The following is a 15,239-nucleotide window of genomic DNA, read 5'->3' on the forward strand; positions in this document are numbered from 1 at the left end:
ATGACAAGGGTGGCACTGCACTGTAATGACACTGCACTGTAATGACAAGGGTGGCACTGCACTGTAATGACAAGGGTGACACTGCACTGCAATGACAAGGGTGGCACTGCACTGTAATGAAAAGGGTGGTACTGCACTGTAATGACACTGCACTGCAATGACAAGGGTGGCGCTGCACTGTAATGACAAGGGTGGTGTTGCACTGTAATGACAAGGGTGACACTGCACTGTAATGACAAGGGTGACACTGCACTGTAATGACAAGGGTGGCACTGCACTGTAATGACACTGCACTGTAATGACAAGGGTGGTGCTGCACTGTAATGACAAGGGTGGCACTGCACTGTAATGACACTGCACTGTAATGACAAGGGTGGTGCTGCACTATAATGACTGCACTATAATGACAAGGGTGGCACTGCACTATAATGACTGCACTATAATGACAGGGGTGGTGCTGCACTGTAATGACACTGCACTATAATGACAAGGGTGGCACTGCACTATAATGACTGCACTGTAATGACAAGGGTGGCACTGCACTATAATGACACTGCACTATAATGACAAGGGTGGCACTGCACTATAATGACTGTACTGTAATGACAAGGGTGGCACTGCACTATAATGACTGCACTATAATGACAAGGGTGGTGCTGCACTGTAATGACACTGCACTATAATGACAAGGGTGGCACTGCACTATAATGACAAGGGTGGCACTGCACTGTAATGACACTGCACTGTAATGACAAGGGTGGTGCTGCACTGTAATGACACTGCACTGTAATGACATGGGTGGTGCTGCACTGTAATGACAAGGGTGGCACTGCACTGTAATGACACTGCACTGCAATGACATGGGTGGTGCTGCACTGTAATGACAAGGGTGCACTACACTATAATGACAAGGGTGGTGTTGCATTGTAATGACAAGGGTGGCACTGCACTGTAATGACACTGCACTGTAATGTCAAGGGTGGCACTGCACTGTAATTTCAAGGGTGGCACTGCACTGTAATGTCAAGGGTGGCACTGCACTGTAATTTCAAGGGTGGCACTGAACTGTAATGACAAGGGTGGTACTGCAGTGACATGCTCCAATTTCCTGCCTGACTCTGCCCTCAAAACACAGCATGCCTGCCAACATGGTGGGTCAAAAAGGGAAGACATGTAAGCGTACATGTAAGTGACCAGGGGAGTACTAGCCCACACAAAAGAAGAAACAACCTAAATCACGGCAACTGTTCCACACAAGAAACTGACCAAACCAAACCAAACCAAACAAAACAACAAAGAAAACAAACAGGTACAAAGCACATACAAATAAAAACACTGTTGGATAAAAATGAATAATTAAATACAAATCTTGAAATGCTGATCATGTCGGACTACTCACCACAGAGATGACAGCCTCAGCACGGACCTTTTCATCTGGATCTTCCAGACGACTGTAGACAAACAGATCATAATCATAACAATAATCATAATAATCATCATCATCATAATCATGATCATCATCATCATCATCATAATAGCAATTATTATCATTATCATATTAATAATAATCCAATTTATATTTGTATTGCTTTGTATTGTATTGTATTGTTTTGCTCCTTTAGTCACAACAGATTTCTCAGTATGACATTCTGGCTGCTCTCCCCAGGGAGAGGGAGTTGCTATTACTCAGAACACAACCCATTCTTTTGAGGGGTTTTTTCTGCCTGCAATTTTAATTGTTTTCCTATCAAAGTTGATTTTTACAGAATTTTGCCAGGGACAACCCTTTTGTTCCCGTGGGTTCTTTTACGTGTGCTAAGTGCATGCTGCACATGGGACCCCGTTTTATCATCTCATGTGATTTCTCTGTATAGCACCTTTTCATTCAAACATACACAGTTACACTATACAATATGAATACCTATGAGTCAAACATGTATTTCAAACACTAAACTGAAAAACTTAATCCATAACCTTGCATCCAACCCTTCACCCAACCAACCACTAAAGTATGTTCATTCAGACACACATAAATAGACTAAGTTCAGACACACATAAATAGAGAATGTTCAGACATATAAATAGAGTATGTTCAGACACACACAAATAGAGTATGCTCAGACACACACACACACACACACACACATAGAGTATGCTCAGACAGACACAAATAGAGTATGTTCAGACACACACACGCGCGTGCGCGCGCACACACACACACAAATAGAGTATAATCACACACACACACACACACACACACACACACAAATAGAGTATGTTCAGACACACACAGATATAGTATGTTCACACACACACACACACACACACACACACACACACACAAATAGAGTATGTTCAGACAAACACAGAGTATGTTCACACAGACACACACACACACACACACACACAGAGTATGTTCACACACACACACACACACACACACACACACACAGATAGAGTATGCTCAGACACACTCAAATATAGCATGTTCAGACACACACAGGCATCATTGTACACAACAGCACTCATCATACAAATCATACATTTACAATATCATAATCATGCACATTTCATAATTTTATCACAAAACTCAACACTAATACCACAACACTTAAAACCATATCACAATACTTAAAATCCAATCTCAGTACATGAAACCAATCACATACATCACAATGCGTTGTTCTAAATGTGGAGTCCTGTTGAAAGACATCAACTTTTCTTCCTTTTATGAAATGTACACATGGATATATATGTAAAGGCTCATCTTCAAAACAGAATTTTTCCTCAAAGCAAAAACAACAAGAAGAGTTTAACTCACTGAATAATGGAATGTTATAGCATTCCTGACATAAGGTAGTGTTCCGGACGACAGAACACTATAACGGTTTCAACAATTAGATTTTTTTCCACGTTTTCCTCATGGGGTAGCAAAACAATTGCAGCTACACCAGGCATTGCGAACACATCAAGGGTCAAATGGAAAGTTTCTTCATGAGATTCCGTAACAACACACTCCACAGTACGTTCAGGACCCCACAAAACAAGCTAATCTGTATACGTGTCACAAATGGCATCGCAGGTGATACAAGTGGAAATTTTTAGAGCAAACTAGATCACGACAGCGACTTTTACCACTACTGAAGTGATTGAAATGCTTCAAAAAGAAGGTTTCGACATCGACGAGGATGATAAAGACGTTGAATAAAGTATCTGCAGTGAAGAAAGCTACCAGCAAGTAGGTACTGATAGTGATTCAACTTCTGACAGCAGTGAAGAGAGAGGGGGATGGGCGTTCACACGATGCGAGGAGAGGGGTCAGTGGGTCAAGTACAGTGAGTTTTATTCATTTACTTTATGTTTTGTATTTTTGGTGATTTTTTTCCAAACCCTGACAAATGGGTTGTCTGTAGGGAAAAGCAAGGGAGAGAACTGTTCATCCGGAGTGAGTTAATCAAAGAATCAGAGTGTATGCACACGATGCTGGAATCCACACAGAAGAGCAAGACTCACTTTTCCACCGCTTCACAGGCTGGCGCAAACATTCCCAGTGCGGTGAGGGCTTTGGCAGCAGACAGGCGTACCTCCTGTTGGGGAACAATAATCATCATCATAACGGTAATACAGCAGGCAAGTTTACCTCCTGTTGGGGAACAATAATCATCATCATAACGGTAATACAGCAGACAGGCGTACCTCCTGTTGGGGAACAATAATCATCATCATAACGGTAAGAATAATAATGAAAATTATAATAACATAGTAATATTGATAATGAAAATTATAATATAAATGAAAATAGTAGTAGTAGTAGTAGTAGTAGCAGACTACTACTACTACTACAACTGCTACTACTACTATTAGTACTACTAATAATAACAATGAAATATTTCTATACCACACTATTCTATTCTGGTTCAGGGGCTTTACAAGTTTCACCGGAAGAGTTGTAACAATGCAAAGGAATATGACTTAGTAAACTGAAACACAAGCATGCAAACACACACACATGCCCACACACACACCCACACACATGCACACAGACACAATACAAGACTGATCAAGTCAAAAAGTGTTGTGGAAATACCATAATAGGCAAATGCTGGGGGGGGGGGGGGGGGAGTAAAAAGAAAATCGCAGCAATATAATGTTGTAACCAGATGTTTATGACCATGGATTATTAAGATATTGTTCACAATGTTGATATTGGCCCTGTGCATGCATGCATGTGTATGTGTGTATCGACACATTCAGTGTATCTGTGTACTGACACATTCAGTGTATGTGTGTATCGACAAATTCAGTGTATGTGTGTATCAACAACTTCTTTACAATGCTTATGTTGATATAGGCTCTGAGTATGTGTGTGTGTGTGGGAGAGGGGTGGTGGTGTCTGCATGTGTGTGTCTGCATGTGTCTGAGTGTGTGTGCTTGTGTGTGTGTGTGTGTGCATGTGTGTGTATATGCATGTGTGTGTATATGCATGTGTATATGTGCGTACATATGTGCATATATGCATGCAAGTGCATTCATGTGTATGTGCTTGTGTACGTAACAACAGACTGATTTGCTTATTTGTGACAAAACAAAGAAAGGAAGGTATGAGTGCTCACATTGCTGGGGTCATCCCACAGCCGTGTGGTCAGCTGTGTGTACATCTCCTCTTGTTTCTGCACAACAAACTTCTGCCTGGGACCTACACACACACACACACACACACACACACACACACACACACACACACACACATACATATGCATTACATGCACACACACACACACAAACACATGCACACGCGCACGCATGCATTTACATGCATACACACACACACATACACACTCACACACACACATACACACACATACATATGCATTACATGCACACACACACACAAACACATGCACACACGCATTTACATGCATACACACACACACACACACACACATACACACACACACTCACACACACACACACACACACACACATACACACACACACACATACACACACACACACAACCAAAATGAGACCAAACAAAGCCAACCTGACCAGGAAAAGAAACCTATGATCCAAATATCAAATTTTTCATGAAATTCTTCAAATATCAGAAATAGTCAGAAGTAAATGAGGGAAAACACGCATACTTTCTTTCACCACACTACTTTCTTTGCTGGCCAGTTGAACATTGATATGTTACCTAAAGAAATCAGGTTCTTGGTGGCCAGTTGAACATTGATATATATGTTACCTACAGAAATCAGGTGTTTGCTGGCCAGTTGAACATTGATATATATGTTACCTAAAGAAATCAGGTGTTTGCTGGCCAGTTGAACATTGATATATATGTTACCTACAGAAATCAGGTGTTTGCTGGCCAGTTGAACATTGATATATATGTTACCTGAAGAAATCAGGTGCTTGGTGACCAGCTGAACATTGATATATATGTTACCTACAGAAATCAGGTGTTTGCTGGCCAGTTGAACATTGATATATATGTTACCTAAAGAAATCAGGTGCTTGTTGGCCAGTTGAACATTGATATATATGTTACCTAAAGAAATCAGGTGCTTGGTGACCAGCTGAACATTGATACATATGTTACCTAAAGAAATCAGGTGTTTGCTGGCCAGTTGAACATTGATATATATGTTACCTAAAGAAATCAGGAGCTTCGTGGCCAGTTGAACATTGATATATATGTTACCTAAAGAAATCAGGTGTTTGCTGGCCAGTTGAACATTGATATATATGTTACCTACAGAAATCAGGTGTTTGCTGGCCAGTTGAACATTGATATATATGTTACCTAAAGAAATCAGGAGCTTCGTGGCCAGAACGCGGTGTTTCCACACAGGGGAATTCTCCAGCAGGGCGAGAATCTGATCCACAACCATCCCATCGATCTTGTTCAGCTGTTTGACCAGAATCTCCAAGGCCTGAGAGCGTAAAACCACACATGACGATAAAAATCAACTTCATTCTCAAGGCACCTGAATGACACCCAGTCACAAAACAGAGAAAGAAGCCTGCTTTCACAACAGGATAAAAGTCTGGATTATGATCAATGTCACCATTAAAAAAAGGAGTAAAACATGACATATCAAGTGAGACTTACATGCAAAATGAGTCTGCTATGCTTCAGACTGAAAACATTGCCAACAGACACAAATCATTTGCACAGTACTGGACAAAATTCACTTTAATAGAAATATGGATAAGGGAAAAAAACACAGCTTGAGTTTCATCATAAATAACAAAATAAGACAACTTCATCTGCTTTGAATTGGTACATTGTTTTTGTTTTGTTTGGTTGGTTGTTTTTTTCCATAATGAATTAATGAATATATTTGTATACTGACCACCACTGATCTGATTTGTATGAATTTGTCATATATGACTCTATTTCATCCAGAAAGGTTAGAAGACATGTTTCCCATTTATTCCACATAAACATGAATAAGAAAAAAATCAAAACCAAAAGAAAAAGAAAAAAATGACACAATCTACGATTTATAAAAAAAAAATTATTGTTTGTAACTCTTTTCCATTCAGAAAGCTTAGAAAAGAATACATGTTTTTTTCATTTAAACCACAAAAAAACATTAATGAAAAAAACAGATAAAAAAAAGATGAACATGATGAGGGCAAAGAACTAACCTTGGCTCTGACATGAGAGCCAGAAGAGTCTCTGAGCGACTAACCTTGGCTCTGACGTGAGAGTCAGAAGAGTCTCTGAGCGACTAACCTTGGCTCTGACGTGAGAGTCAGAAGAGTCTCTGAGCGACTAACCTTGGCTCTGATGTGACAGTCAGAAGAGTCTCTAAGCAACTAACCTTGGCTCTGATGTGAGAGTCAGAAGAGTCTCTAAGCGACTAACCTTGGCTCTGATGTGAGAGTCAGAAGAGCTAACCTTGGCTCTGACGTGAGAGTCAGAAGAGCTAACCTTGGCTCTGACGTGAGAGTCAGAAGAGCTCACCTTGGCTCTGATGTGAGAGTCAGAAGAGTCTCTGAGCAACTCACCTTGGCTCTGATGTGAGAGTCAGAAGAGTCTCTGAGCAACTCACCTTGGCTCTGATGTGAGAGTCAGAAGAGTCTCTGAGCAACTCACCTTGGCTCTGATGTGAGAGTCAGAAGAGTCTCTGAGCAACTCACCTTGGCTCTGATGTGAGAGTCAGAAGAGTCTCTGAGCAACTCACCTTGGCTCTGATGTGAGAGTCAGAAGAGTCTCTGAGCGACTAACCTTGGCTCTGACGTGAGAGTCAGAAGAGTCTCTGAGCAACTCACCTTGGCTCTGATGTGAGAGTCAGAAGAGTCTCTGAGCAACTCACCTTGGCTCTGATGTGAGAGTCAGAAGAGTCTCTGAGCGACTAACCTTGGCTCTGATGTGAGAGTCAGAAGAGCTAACCTTGGCTCTGACGTGAGAGTCAGAAGAGTCTCTGAGCGACTAACCTTGGCTCTGATGTGACAGTCAGAAGAGTCTCTAAGCAACTAACCTTGGCTCTGATGTGAGAGTCAGAAGAGTCTCTAAGCGACTAACCTTGGCTCTGATGTGACAGTCAGAAGAGTCTCTAAGCAACTAACCTTGGCTCTGATGTGAGAGTCAGAAGAGTCTCTAAGCGACTAACCTTGGCTCTGATGTGAGAGTCAGAAGAGCTAACCTTGGCTCTGACGTGAGAGTCAGAAGAGCTAACCTTGGCTCTAATGTGAGAGTCAGAAGAGCTAACCTTGGCTCTGATGTGAGAGTCAGAAGAGTCTCTGAGTGACTAACCTTGGCTCTGATGTGAGAGTCAGAAGAGTCTCTGAGCGACGTGATCAGCCTGCTTTCAGCGCTGGCGTCTCTGACACACAGCCGGCCCAGCAGCACTGCTGCGTTGAAGGCGATCTGGTCCTCGGGGTCAGGGTTCCGACAGAAGTGACTCAGCACTTCACCAGCTCCAGGAAGGTGGGAACTGACTGGAACAAGTGTTCACAGGTGATCAATACAAAGCTGGGTCAAGTCATGTAACTCAGTTCTATCATCTACTCAAGAGAAATTGCCATGCGGTTGTGTAGCTCACAATGCAAACATATGATCTTCACTAAAAAAAAAAAAAAGGACATGCACATGTTTAAGCATTCAAAGAGAACACATGAAATTTCATCGACATATCTAAGAACATTTTACAAATCTAAGAATGAATAACAGTTAAAACAAAAAATAATACCAATAACCATAACCAAAAACGATGGTCAGGCCTTGAGTGCATATTTTATATTATTTTTTATACTTATCAGAGTGGATTTCTTCAAGCTAATTTTGCCAGAGGACAACACTTATGTTGGCATGGGTTCTCTTTCAGAGCACCAAGTGCATGCTGCACATGGGACCCCAGTTTATCATGTCATCCGAATGACTAGGTGCTCAGTTTGATTTTCCAAACTTGGGAGAAAGAGCAAACCTGGGATTCGAACCCAGACCCTGAGACTGTGTTGGCAGATAAGCATCTTAACCATTCTACCACCTTCCTTCCCACACTGTAACTTCTTGCCTACCTTGTCCACATACATGACGTTCCTGCCTACCTTGTCCACATACATGACGTTCTTGCCTACCTTGTCCACATACATGACGTTCCTGCCTACCTTGTCTACATGACGTTCTTGCCTACCTTGTCTACATGACGTTCTTGCCTACCTTGTCCACATACATGACGTTCCTGCCTACCTTGTCCACATACATGACGTTCTTGCCTACCTTGTCTACATGACGTTCTTGCCTACCTTGTCCACATACATGACGTTCTTGCCTACCTTGTCCACGTACATGATGTTCTTGCCTACCTTGTCCACACACATGACGTTCTTGCCTACCTTGTCCACATACATGACGTTCCTGCCTACCTTGTCCACACACATGATGTTCTTGCCTACCTTGTCCACACACATGACGTTCTTGCCTACCGTGTATACATGACGTTCCTGCCTACCTTGTCCACATACATGACGTTCTTGCCTACCTTGTCTACATGACGTTCTTGCCTACCTTGTCCACATATATGACGTTCTTGCCTACCTTGTCCACGTACATGACGTTCTTGCCTACCTTGTATACATGACGTTCTTGCCTACCTTGTCCACATACATGATGTTCTTGCCTACCTTGTATACATGACGTTCTTGCCTACCTTGTCCACATACATGACGTTCCTCCCTACCTTGTCCACATACATGACGTTCTTGCCTACCTTGTCCACATACATGACGTTCTTGCCTACCTTGTCCTACCTTGTCCACATACATGACGTTCTTGCCTACCTTGTCCACATACATGACGTTCTTGCCTACCTTGTCCACATACATGACGTTCTTGCCTATCTTGTCCTACCTTGTCCACATACATGACGTTCTTGCTTGTCCACATACATGACGTTCTTGCCTACCTTGTCCACATACATGACGTTCTTGCCTACCTTGTCCACATACATGACGTTCTTGCCTACCTTGTCCACATACATGACGTTCTTGCCCTCAATCAGCGTGCCGATCAGGTCACTGCGGATCTCCGTGTTGCCCAGCACCATGTACTTCAGAACCATCCTCAGCACCTCGTCCTCCCAGCAGCCTGTTGTTCAATATCATCTTTTGAATACCACACCTGCACTGCAAGGATTTCATTCATACTGATCATTTATAAAGGTCAGTTTAGGGCAGGGTTTCTTGTTCCGAAATATTTTTTCTTAATACACATGTTAGTTTGGAACACACCCCTTTCAATGCATGCTACCATGCCATCTTGTTATTGTTTTTTTAGTACTAAACCTGCTCTGTGTGTGTGTGTGTGTGTGTGTGTGCAAATGTGCGTGTGTGTGTGTGTGTATGTGTATGTGTGTGTGTGCGCGCGCGCGTACGCACACAAGAGTGTGTATGTGTATTTGTGAGTGTGTGTGTACGCTCACATGCATGTTTGTGTGTGTTTATGTGTGCATATGTGTGTGTGTGTGTCCTTGCACACATGTGTGACTGAATCCTGACTGGATGACACAGGAAACAAATGATGCACCAGCTTGCTGTACTCAGGTTGGCAGCCTGTTGTTTAAATGACACCCTGTTTGTGGAGCAAGTAGAGCTTGGTCTCTTACCAAAACAGGTGCTATATCAGTATTAATATCAATAAATAAGGCACTATATAAGTACTGATATCATTAAATCAATCAATCAACCAATCAGTTTCAGCAAAGCAATACCACACCTCTCCGAAATTTCTCCATCAGGGCAGGGAAGAATCGTTTGTATTTTTGCACATCATCACAACTCTTGGAAGAATCATTTTTAGCACAATATCATCACAACTCTTGGAAGAATCGTTTTTAGCACAATATCATCACAACCTCCAGCATTCCTATTATTCAGGACATGACCAATTCAAGAATATCTCCTTATTCTTAATTTACATGAATAAAACAAGTCATCTCTTACAAAAAAAAAAGAAAAAAAAAAAGTTTTCTGTTAATCCCTGAACTTCTGAACCCTCGTGAAATGAGATCAGCCTGAAGTGCAGTCACTACTTTTTGTGTGGCTAGAAATCAGGTCACTGATTTAGCTCAACAAATGTACTGCAGTCCCAACATGACAATGTCCATACACACAGTGGTGCCAAACATTCTGACTGATGTAAGCTCAGTCTCACCTCGCCAGAATGACAGCCCTTCACTGACTAGCATAATACTCAGCAGCAGCAGTCAATGGGTTAAACAAAGAATCATCCTGTGGAATACATAAGAGGTACAGTCTGCACACAGTCACGCCTCACTGATAAGAATCAGAGCCTTGGTGGCTTCGTAACGCACACAGTCACGCCTCACCGATAAGAATCAGAGCCTTGGTGGCTTCGTAACGCACACAGTCACGCCTCACTGATAAGAATCAGAGCCTTGGTGGCTTCGTAACGCACACAGTCACGCCTCACCGATAAGAATCAGAGCCTTGGTGGCTTCGTAACGCACACAGTCACGCCTCACCGATAAGAATCAGAGCCTTGGTGGCTTCGTAACACACACAGTCACGCCTCACTGATAAGAATCAGAGCCTTGGTGGCTTCGTAACGCACACAGTCACGCCTCACTGATAAGAATCAGAGCCTTGGTGGCTTCGTAACGCACAGTCACGCCTCACCGATAAGAATCAGAGCCTTGGTGGCTTCGTAACGCACACAGTCACGCCTCACCGATAAGAATCAGAGCCTTGGTGGCTTCGTAACGAACACAGTCACGCCTCACTGATAAGAATCAGAGCCTTGGTGGCTTCGTAACACACAGTCACGCCTCACTGATAAGAATCAGAGCCTTGGTGGCTTCGTAACGCACACAGTCACTCCTCACTGATAAGAATCAGAGCCTTGGTGGCTTCGTAACACACAGTCACGCCTCACCGATAAGAATCAGAGCCTTGGTGGCTTCGTAACGCACACAGTCACGCCTCACCGATAAGAATCAGAGCCTTGGTGGCTTCGTAACGCACACAGTCACGCCTCACCGATAAGAATCAGAGCCTTGGTGGCTTCGTAACGCACACAGTCACGCCTCACCGATAAGAATCAGAGCCTTGGTGGCTTCGTAACGCACACGCTGGTCTCTGTCCCTGTGGAGTCGCTCCTTCAAGGCGTAGAATACCATGGTGTCCCCACACCTCAGCAAACCCAGTTGCTGCAAATCAAATCATGTTGCTTATGACCCTACCATTTCAAGGAGGAATAGGCTCAATGCTTGGCTTACATCAGAAATTGACATTGATAGGCTCAATGCTTGGCTTATATCAGAAACTGACATTGATAGGCTCAATGCTTGGCTTATATCAGAAACTGACATTGATAGGCTCAATGCTTGGCTTATATCAGAAACTGACATTTACAGCTTAGTCTTTTGTCTCAAACCAGGAGACAAGCTTACACCATCTCTTAGTGCTGCAACCTTGGGGGCTAGTAGACCTTTGGGGATCATCCCAGTGCCAACTATCCAAAGCTCTCTTGGCCGATAGAGCGGGTCTGTAACTTGGGCAAGACACTCTCCACTATAATCAAATTGTAGCCTAGATAGTCAGGGCAGCAGTTGCCTCCTCTGCTGTTGTGATGGTCATCGTCAGACACGACTGACTGTGATACCTGTCAGTTCTTAAAATGAATAAAGACTAGATGGTGCAGGTACAGATTATTACAACACTTTGTGATCTATTTTTGCTTTATAGCTCAGGTACATTTTGCAATTCTTACTGAAGAACTAGCTTCTGTACTTTGCCTTTCTTTCAACCTTCTGTCTCTGACACAGCAACAAACACTCTGCCTTTCTTTCAACCTTCTGTCTCTGACACAGCAACAAACACTTTGCCTTTCTTTCAACCTTCTGTCTCTGACACAGCAACAAACACTTTGACTTTCTTTCAACCTTCTGTCTCTGACACAGCAACAAACACTTTGCCTTTCTTTCAACCTTCTGTCTCTGACACAGCAACAAACACTTTGCCTTTCTTTCAACCTTCTGTCTCTGACACAGCAACAAACACTTTGCCTTTCTATCAACCTTCTGTCTCTGACACAGCAACAAACACTTTGCCTTTCTTTCAACCTTGTGTCTCTGACACAGCAACAAACACTTTGCCTTTTTTTCAACCTTCTGTCTCTGACACAGCAACAAACACTTTGCCTTTCTTTCAACCTTCTGTCTCTGACACAGCAACAAACACTTTGCCTTTCTTTCAACCTTCTGTCTCTGACACAGCAACAAACACTCTGCCTTTCTTTCAACCTTCTGTCTCTGACACAGCAACAAACACTTTGCCTTTCTTTCAACCTTCTGTCTCTGACACAGCAACAAACACTCTGCCTTTCTTTCAACCTTCTGTCTCTGACACAGCAACAAACACTTTGCCTTTCTTTCAACCTTCTGTCTCTGACACAGCAACAAACACTTTGCCTTTCTTTCAACCTTCTGTCTCTGACACAGCAACAAACACTCTGCCTTTCTTTCAACCTTGTGTCTCTGACACAGCAACAAACACTTTTAAATCTTTAAAATTTCATGTACAGTTTGCTCTGATGGTACAGGGAAGAAAACCTAAAAGACAGAAACGAAGACTCAGACTGTCAAACTGATAATTATGCATTCAAAACTAAATGAAAGAATGTAAGACTAACTGACAAACTGATAATTATACGTTTCATTTGAATGACAATTCCGATGGGATGTCAGTTTTAGAAGTAAAATGCTAGACAAACATACCTTCGCTGCATCAATTCTTTCTTCCACTCTTTCTGAACACAAGTTCTGATGAACAATTGTCTGAAACACAAAAATACGCAAACATATAAAATGAAATAAACAAGTACAAACACACCCATACAAATATGCATATCTATCTTCACACATGTAACCCTCCCCCCAACACACACACAAGATTACAAAATTTCTGCATAATATGTGCTGCTGATTCTATTTTTTAAATTTTTTTTATTCATTATCATCTAATATTATTCTTATTCATTGTCAGAAAGCGTGAGAGTGGCCAAAAGAGACAAAAGTCGTGGTTCTTTGTTGCTGCCCTATTTGCCAGAGGACACAATGGTATGAAGTACCTAGCACTTTGAGAGGACACAATGGGTATGAAGTACCTAGCACTTTGAAAGGACACAATGGGTATGAAGTACCTAGCACTTTGAAAGGACACAATGGGCATGAAGTACCTAGCACTTTGAAAGGACACAATGGGCATGAAGTACCTAGCACTCTGAAAGGACACAATGGTATGAAGTACCTAGCACTTTGAGAGGACACAATGGGCATGAAGTACCTAGCACTTTGAAAGGACACAATGGGCATGAAGTACCTAGCACTTTGAGAGGACATAATGGCATGAAGTACCTAGCACTCTGAGATGCCACAATGGCATGAAGTACCTAGCACTCTGAGATGCCACAATCGTATGAAGTACCTAGCACTTTGAGAGGACACAATGGTATGAAGTACCTAGCACTTTGAGAGGACACAATGGGCATGAAGTACCTAGCACTTTGAAAGGACACAATGGGCATGAAGTACCTAGCACTCTGAAAGGACACAATGGTATGAAGTACCTAGCACTTTGAGAGGACACAATGGGCATGAAGTACCTAGCACTTTCAGAGGACACAATGGTATGAAGTACCTAGCACTTTGAAAGGACACAATGGTATGAAGTACCTAGCACATTGAAAGGACACATTGGGCATGAAGTACCTAGCACTTTGAAAGGACACAATGGTATGAAGTACCTAGCACTTTGAAAGGACACAATGGTATGAAGTACCTAGCACTTTGAGAGGACATAATGGCATGAAGTACCTAGCACTCTGAGATGCCACAATGGTATGAAGTACCTAGCACTTTGAGAGGACACAATGGGTATGAAGTACCTAGCACTTTGAGAGGACACAATGGTATGAAGTACCTAGCACTTTGAAAGGACACAATGGGCATGAAGTACCTAGCACTTTGAAAGGACACAATGGGCATGAAGTACCTAGCTCTTTGAAAGGACACAATGGGCATGAAGTACCTAGCTCTTTGAAAGGACACAATGGGCATGAAGTACCTAGCACTTTGAAAGGACACAATGGGTATGAAGTACCTAGCTCTTTGAAAGGACACAATGGGCATGAAGTACCTAGCACTTTGAAAGGACAGCCACAACATTGACAGAAGACTTTAACTCAATGTGTATGTGGGTAAACAAATAATGGCCAAGTATAATGAACAAGTTGCAGTTCGATTTCTGTTCATTACGGATTATTACAGATTTTTTCAGTTACATGGTAGAATAATGTTCAGGATGTATAGTCAATTAAGCTGACACATGACAGACCAATGTAAGACCTACAGGATGTATCGTCAATGACACTGACACATGACAGACCAATGTAAGACCTACAGGATGTATAGTCAATGACACTGACACATGACAGACCAATGTAAGACCTACAGGATGTATAGTCAATGACGCTGACACATGACAGACCAATGTAAGACCTACAGGATGTATAGTCAATGACACTGACACATGACAGACCAACGTAAGACCTACAGGATGTATCGTCAATGACACTGACACATGACAGACCAATGTCAATGACACTGACACATGACAGACCAACGTAAGACCTACAGGATGTATCGTCAATGACACTGACACATGACAGACCAATGTCAATGACACTGACATATGACAGACCA

At 42.4% G+C, this 15,239-nt stretch overlaps 1 protein-coding gene across 1 annotated transcript in view; it reads right to left on the bottom strand.

Moving 5' to 3' along the window:
* Window positions 1-15,239, bottom strand: part of LOC143292360 (uncharacterized) — a 60,791-nt gene that overhangs the window by 18,256 nt on the left and 27,296 nt on the right. Inside the window, 9 exon segments of the mRNA XM_076602555.1 lie at window positions 1,400-1,451; window positions 3,514-3,587; window positions 4,614-4,696; window positions 5,810-5,939; window positions 7,772-7,926; window positions 7,929-7,956; window positions 9,483-9,604; window positions 11,567-11,684; window positions 13,254-13,313. Of these exon segments, the coding sequence (XP_076458670.1) occupies window positions 1,400-1,451; window positions 3,514-3,587; window positions 4,614-4,696; window positions 5,810-5,939; window positions 7,772-7,926; window positions 7,929-7,956; window positions 9,483-9,604; window positions 11,567-11,684; window positions 13,254-13,313 (822 nt within the window).

This window comes from Babylonia areolata, chromosome 18, assembly GCF_041734735.1.
Source record: "Babylonia areolata isolate BAREFJ2019XMU chromosome 18, ASM4173473v1, whole genome shotgun sequence".
NCBI lineage: Eukaryota > Metazoa > Mollusca > Gastropoda > Neogastropoda > Buccinidae > Babylonia > Babylonia areolata.